The following is a 7,670-nucleotide window of genomic DNA, read 5'->3' as shown; positions in this document are numbered from 1 at the left end:
AAAAGGCTGAGTGGCGGGAAGTACACTAGGAGCTCCAGGAGGTGAGGGTGAGAGAAGTGAGCCAGGGGCATGCAAGGTCTATGGTTGAGACTAGGGCTGGCACTGGAATGAACAGGAAAGGTGCTGAAGGCGCTGCCCAGCAGGACCAGGGGCCTGGGTTTGGGCCCGGCCTCTCTGGTGCCTTGGGGTAGAGAAAGGCCTCCCAGTCCCGTGGTTCCTCCTCGCCCCAGCCAGCCCCGCAGAGGTGCTGCAGATGGCTCGGCTCTTTCTGCCAGCCAGAGGGAGGAAGGCCTGAGCTAGTCAGAGACAGGTGGGCGCCAGAGAATGAGACCGTAGGAGAGGTACCCGAGCTAGCAAAACAGATGGTTCTGACTAGTAAAATGGAGGACCCCAAGATGTGAGGGCCTTCTGGGAGGAGGAGCCCAGGCCCCGTGGGGGGGCCCCAGCAGGACTTGTTTAACCCTTGTGGTTTTCTGCACTTCCTGTTCCTTTGCTCACTGCGGAAGTTCTTCTTACCCTGCACCCTGAGCCCAGCCGAGAGAACAAAGACAGAAGGCACCATGAGTGCGGGCCCTGCAGGAGGCAGGCCCGGGGTTCGGGGAGGACCTGAGCCAAAGCAGAACATTCCCTCCAGCCTCCTTCAGGACCATGAAAACCAGCGACTCTTCGAGATGCTGGGACGCAAGTGCTGGGTGAGCTGGGGATCCCCTGGCGCTCCCTGCCTCCCGTCCTCTGCCTCCTCCTCTCCCTCTTGGCTCCTCAGCCTCTCCAGCCCTCCTCTCTCTTTCTCCATCTTCCCTGCCTTCTCTCCCTCTCCCATATCTCCCGTCCTAGAAGCCCCCTGTGGTTGTTCGCCCATCCCAGGAAGAGCTCGATGTCTCCTCCATGACAGCCACAGGCCCGGAAGGGCCAGGTATGGCTCTCCAGGACCCTCCGGCTGGCCCTGACCAGGCTGCCCTGCTCTCCCTGGCAGACGCTGGCCACTGCAGTTGTTCAGCTGTACCTAGCGCTGCCCCCTGGAGCTGAGCACTGGACTAAGGAGCATTGTGGGGCTGTGTGCTTCGTGAAGGACAACCCGCAGAAGTCCTACTTCATCCGCCTTTATGGCCTTCAGGTGAGCCCCGCCCCTCACAGCACTTCCCTGTCTGCAAAGCCAGATCTCCGTGATGAACTCTGAGCCCTTGGAGCAGCCGGCAAACAAACCCTTGATCCCGAGAACCAGGACTCACCCAGATCTCAAAGCCTGTGTTGCTTTCTAACTCTCATTTCAAATATTAAGCCACTTCCCAGGCCCACTTGGGTCTCCCAACTCAACTAACCGAGCACTGTGTTTATGCCTAAGCCTCTCATCTATTCAGAGCTCAGCATGCTGCATCTCAGCAGTCCCCCATCAAAACTCCTGAGCCCCAGCTGTTTGCTCAGCACCTAAGTAATAAGCCTGCTACATAGACCCCAGACCTGAAGAGTCCATTGAGTCTTGAACTTCTCAAATTCCAAATCAGTCTTCTTAAGCCCACAGTATGAACCGCAGAAGGTCCACCTTAAAACTACTCAAACAGATGCTGGCAGGGTAGCCCATCAATACAAGCCTCCATCTGCAGTGTCAGAATCCCATATGGATGCTGGTTCTACTCCCGGTTGTTCTATTTCCAACCCAAATCCCTGTTAATGGCCTGAGAAAGCAGTGGAGGATGGTCCAAGTCATTGGGCCCCTGCACCCACATGGGAGACCCAGAAGAAATTCTTGGCTTCGGCCATTTGGGGAATGAACCAGTGGATACAAGATCTTTCTGTTTCTATTTCTTTGTGTAACTCTGACTTTCCAATAAAAGTAAATAAATGGGTTTTTTTTTAAGACTTATTTATTTATTGGCAAGTCAGATATACAGAGAGGAGGAGAGACTGAGAGGAAGATCTTCCATCCGATGATTCACTCCCCAAGTGAGCACAACGGCCGATGCTATGCCGATCCAAAGCCAGGATCCAGGAACTTCTTCTGGGTCTCCCACACGGGTGCAGGGTCCCAAGGCTTTGGGCCGTTCTCGACTGCTTTCCCAGGCCACAAGCAGGGAGCTGGATGGAAGTGGAGCTGCCGGGATTAGAACCGGCACCCATATGGGATCCTGGTGTGCAAGGCGAGGACTCTAGCTGCTAGGCCACGCCACCGGGCCCAGTAAATAAATGTTTTTAAAATGTCATAAACTACTCAAACAAATAAGGAAATAATTCCCAGGCTTTCCAGGCTTAAGCTCTAAACTCATAAAGGTGATCCTGACATCACTTCCAGATGCCAAGGCCATCAACTATTGACCAAACTCCACAGGTCTAAGTCAGCTTCATGGACCCCCAATTGCAGATATTTTGGCTGAAGTCCTCCCCTACATGCCAAGTGTATATGTCAGGAAACTCAAGTTTCAACCCTACCGCCCAAGTCCAACCTGCCACAGAGCCAGGGCAGCCCAGGATTTGGATCAAGGCTTTGTATGAATCTGTTTCCTGGGTCTGGATTCCTACATTTTCCAAACCTAGACCCAGTCCCACATGTCGAGCCCTGAACACCACATCTAAAGCACCTTCACATCCAAAGTGGAGTCTGGTACTCAGGTTCTTTATTAACCTTCTGATTCTGACACCTGGACCCTCAAATCTCTGATGCTGATAGCAAGTCTCCTGAATCAGACTCCCGAGCCCCAAGCCTAGACAGCATGGCCCCTGCCCAGATAACAACAGCCTGTCACCCAGCTAGAGGGTACCTCGGTGCTGGTGTGCCTCCATCACCTCCCTGCACCTTTCCAGGCTGGCCGGCTGCTCTGGGAACAGGAGCTGTACTCACAACTGGTCTACTCCACTCCCACTCCCTTCTTCCACACTTTTGCTGGAGATGTAAGTAATCAACCAAGCCCTATAAAACAAGGGGGCATGGGGAGGAGGTGGGAATTGTGGGAGAAGGGAGCCTAGAAGGCTGCTGACCCTGAGGCATGTGCAGGACTGCCAAGCGGGCCTGAACTTTGCCGATGAGGGCGAGGCCCAGGCCTTTCGGGCCCTGGTGCAGGAAAAGATCCAGAAAAGGAATCAGAGGAAAAGTGGAGGTGAGGAGACCTTGAGGGAGGTGAGGCTTTTGAGGTTTCCCACACTTTGCATTCCCCTCCATGGTTTGACTCCCCATTGACCCCTTTCTACAGACAGACGCCAGCTACCACCACCACCAGCACCAGTCACAGAGGGTGAGTTTTCTAGAACATGTAGGGATGAAGAGGGCTTGCCCAGGAACCTGTGGCAAGCCCCTGCTCTTTCCATCTACCCAGAAAGAAAAGGGGGACTCCCACCCTTGCCCTCACACCCAGGTGGAGACCAAGGGGGTGAGTGCTGATTCTTCTTTGTTATCTTTGAGTGGTGGGAACTTGGTGGAAGAGTAGGTGCAAAAAGGATCTACTCATTTCTCTCCATTGACCCCACTTGGGCCCCTCGCTCATTCCCTTCACGATCATTATTTTTCTCTCTCCCTCTCCCAACAGTTCTCTTGCTTCCTGCCCCTTTGTTTGTTAGATAAGTGGGTCAGTGGTCTAGTCACATCACCCTATTTTCTGCATAGGCCCACCAGGTGGCCCCGTGTCTGTGGGGCTGGTGACAGTGGACATCCAGAATCCTGACATCACGAATTCACGGTATCGTGGGCTCCCAGCACCTAGTGCTAGCCCAGCTGATAAGAAACGTTCTGGGAAGAAGAAGATCAGCAAAGCTGATATTGGTGCACCCAGTGGATTCAAGTAAGTGCCTCTCCCCAGTGGTCCCACAGACTCCCAGGGGTGGATAGGGCACTTATGAACAGGTGAAAAGCTAGGTGGAGGGAAGAATTGTCAAATGGGTTCAAGGAAGGGACTATACTGAGGTAAACGAGGTGCACAGCATGGAAAATTCAAGGAGGCAACTGCCCTCAGGGTCATGCTGCCTCTGTAAGTGTTATAGCCCAACCACCTCTCTGACCTTACCCAAGTTCCAAACCTTGTAGGCTGGTGGACAAGGTAGATGGTAAATGAGATAGTGAGTGCAAAGGTAGGAGGATGAAGATATGAATGAATGAATGAATGAATGAATGAATGAATGAATGAATGAATGAATGAGTGGTTGAATGGATGGCTTAATCAGTTCAGTGAAGGTTGGTGGGTAGGATGGCTGAGTGAATGAGTATGGGGACAGACTGATAAGCAGGTTGATTGGTTCACCAGCAAGGTGGGTCAAGGTAGTTGAATATGTGGATGAATGGGCAGTTTAGTGGGTAAGTGAACAGAAGTATGTGGCTAAATGGGTACAAAAATGAGTGGCAGGAGGAAAAGCAGGGACAGACTTGTGGATGGCTGGGTGCCTAGACAACTGTGTGTGAGTTCAGATTGGTGGGCAGATGGATGAATGGTAGGCGTGGCTCAGGTGTGGGCTGATGGCAGAGGGCAGATGTGTGTAGCCATCAGGATGGATGGGAATGGACAGGTGAGCAAGTGATTGAGTGTGGAGAGGATGGAAGGAGGGGAAGATGTGTGTCCCCACCCACGGACCACTTCCCCACTCCACTGCTTACCTCACTCAGCCATTCAGACTCAGGCATGCGTCCTGGCCTCTCTGGAGATGTCCAAGGAGGAGGGGGCACGAGGGTTCCCTGGGAAGGGAGGACAGAGGGGCTCATTGTCCTCTCCTCACCTCCTCCAGACATGTCAGCCATGTGGGGTGGGACCCTCAGCATGGATTTGACGTGAGTAATTCCCAAGTGTCCCTGGATCCCGCTCACCTGCCTTTTCATAGAGCTCACTGAGAGCCCTTAGCCAGCCCCACTGCTTCCCACACCCTGGCCAACATGGCACCTGTGACAGTCCTATCCCTTCCCTCCACACCTTCTTCCTCTGTCCTGCCCACCTCCGGGACAGGTGAACAATCTCGACCCTGATCTGCGGAGCCTGTTCTCCAGGGCGGGAATCAGTGAGGCTCAGCTCACCGATGCAGAGACATCCAAACTGATCTATGACTTCATCGAGAACCAGGGAGGGCTGGAGGCTGTGAGACAGGAGATGAGGCGCCAGGGTGAGACCCCTCTCTACCCAGCCTTCTTCTTCAGCCTTGGTGGCTGTGAAGGAGTTCATGAGGGAGTTCATCAGTCAGTGGAGGTGGGGTGGCAGACCCATTTTACAGATGAGCAGAATTGTATTTGCAAGAACACAATAATAATGACAGCTGTGTGTTATTTCTCCCACCCCCACAGAGCCACCCCCACCACCATCCAGAGGAGGAAACCAGCCTCCCAGACCCCCACTTGTGGGTAGCAACAAGGGCCGTATTGGTCCACTACCCCCTGTGCCTTTAGGGGGTGCTCCACCCCCACCCACACCACGGGGACCCCCACCCCCAGGTCGAGGGGGCCCTCCACCACCACCCCCTCCAACTACTGGCCGTTCTGGACCACCACCCCCTCCACCGCCTGGAGCTGGGGGACCACCAGCTCCACCTCCTCCACCCCCTCCACCACCACCACCACCACCCAGCTCTGGGGATGGACCAGTGCCTCCTCCACCTCCTCCTGCTCCATTGTCTGGGGGCAACGTGGCCTCTGGAGGCGGTCGGGGGGCACTTCTGGATCAAATCCGGCAGGGAATTCAGCTCAACAAGGTGAGGACTTGCACAATGAAGAATTAGGGGGTCTGGGAGGATACTGGTGGACCAAGACTGATGTGGGTGCCAGACTTCGGGGATTGAATGCTAAGGTTAGCAGATGGGTGGAGAGCCTTGAAGAGGATTGGTGTATGGGAGGAAAAACTATGACGAAGGGGCTGAGAAGTTCTGATCCTTCCTCACTGCAGACTCCTGGGGTCCAAGAGAGCTCAGCCCTGCAACCACCACCACAGTCCGCCGAGGGACTGGTGGGTGCCTTGATGCATGTGATGCAGAAAAGAAGCAAGGCCATCCACTCCTCAGGTGAGCCTGTTCTGGCCTAACCTTGGCCATCAAACATCCCCAGCAGACCATATCAATCGAGACATTAGCTGTTTTCATTAATAACAGCATCTTTAGGAGTGTTAGCTCAGTTAATGTTAACATTGACATAGTAAATGACCATGATAGAACTTATCTTGATAGAACTTATTCAGTCCTATTGACTTCAGCCCACTATGTAACCATAATATTTTAAAGAACCCCATCTTTGATACTAGTATTAACTTTAACTTCCTGTACTAACAGCTTTACATGAATTCATAATGAAGTATAGCTGATTTCATCTTTTTGCAATAATTCTAACATTAACCTCTTAATGTGTGAACAATATTATCTTCACACATTCTATAAAGATAATAGTAATTTCAACCTATCATGAGACAATAATACAATTAAGTCCAACTTTGACAATAACAGAAAATGTATCCACAAGTTTAATGCAAATCAGTTATGTGATAGCATTACAAACAAGCCTTATCTTTTGGGTGACAGGAGCCTGTGTACTCAGGCCATTTTCTGCTGCCTTCATAGGCACGTCAGCAGGGAGCTAGATCAGAAGCAGAACAGCTGGAGCTGTCACTATAGTATAGTGGGTAAAGTGGCTGCCTAGAGTGCCAGCATCCCCCATGGGTGCCGGTTTGTGTCCCAGCTACTCCAATTCCCATTCCTTGCTAATGGCCTAGCAAAAGCAGTACAACAAGGCCTAAGTGTTTGGGCCTCTGCTACCTGTGTGGGACACCTGGATGAAGCTCTTGGCTCTTGCATTTAGCCTGGCTCAGCCCTCATCATTGTGGCCACTTTGGGGGAGGTGAACCAGTGGATAAAAGATCTCTCTCTCCCTCTCCATCTCTGCTTCTCTCTGTAACGCTGAGTTTTAAACAAATACATCTTGAGGGAAAAAAAATAGAATAGCTAGGACTCAAGCCATTGTCCTTAAGGGATGCCAGCGTCACAGGTGGTAGCTTAACCCGCTGTGCCACAACTTGGGCCCTATAATGCCATCCCCAGACTAACCATTTTTGATAATGCTGTCTTAATTTCAACTCCAACCAGAGAACTTTCTGAATCTTTGTCTCCCTTTAGATGAAGGGGAGGACCAAGCAGGTGATGAGGATGAAGACGATGAATGGGATGACTGAGTTGCTGCCCCTGCTTCTCTGCTGTCTACTGCCCCAGCCCGCTGGCCCAGACTCTACAGTCCAGGACCTCACATCCGATTGCTTCCCCACCAACCCTTCACATGCTGTTATCCCTTGCTTGTCCTCGTACTCACTGTCCCAATACCAAGGATCTTTTTATTATTAAAGTTTATTTAAAAGATGTGGAGATCACAGATCCCTGTGGGCCATGTTTAGGGTGGTGGGGGATGGGATGGGAAAGATGGGAGAGAGAGAAATGCTTCTGCTTTCCATCCTGTGTTTGTGGGAAGAGAGAGAGAGAGCATTCCTCTGCATTGCCAGCCTTCATATGTTCCTGGAAAGGGGAGCGGCTTCATGATACCAGCCCAGATGCAGGGGGAGAGGAAGTAGGCTCCCGTGATTGAGACATGGGCAGGGGGGTTTCAAAGAGCAGGAGCAGTGTGGCTTGCATCTTGGGACCCTGTGCCAGCGACCTAACTGTCCCACGTCATTCCCCTTCAGGGGGCTATGACGCTCGGGTTGCCTGCAGGGAGCAGAATCATCAGCTCTTGTATA

The 7,670-nt window shown here is 52.3% G+C and overlaps 1 protein-coding gene across 1 annotated transcript; it reads left to right on the top strand.

Moving 5' to 3' along the window:
- The first annotated feature begins 508 nt into the window (after positions 1-508).
- WAS (WASP actin nucleation promoting factor) lies at positions 509-7,294 on the top strand. The gene is made up of 12 exons (XM_040999073.1): positions 509-692; positions 974-1,114; positions 2,797-2,883; positions 2,987-3,089; positions 3,183-3,224; positions 3,306-3,359; positions 3,593-3,767; positions 4,702-4,744; positions 4,917-5,070; positions 5,249-5,652; positions 5,844-5,958; positions 7,060-7,294. Exons 1-12 carry the CDS (start codon positions 561-563, stop codon positions 7,113-7,115), a joined length of 1,506 nt encoding a protein of 501 aa, XP_040855007.1. The 5' UTR covers positions 509-560; the 3' UTR covers positions 7,116-7,294.
- Positions 7,295-7,670: the final 376 nt, after the last annotated feature.

This window comes from Ochotona curzoniae, unplaced genomic scaffold (assembly GCF_017591425.1).
Source record: "Ochotona curzoniae isolate NIBS_2020 unplaced genomic scaffold, NIBS_Ocur_1.0 contig_1274, whole genome shotgun sequence".
Classification (NCBI taxonomy): Eukaryota; Metazoa; Chordata; class Mammalia; order Lagomorpha; family Ochotonidae; genus Ochotona; species Ochotona curzoniae.
This window is presented reverse-complemented; position numbering and strand designations above follow the sequence as displayed.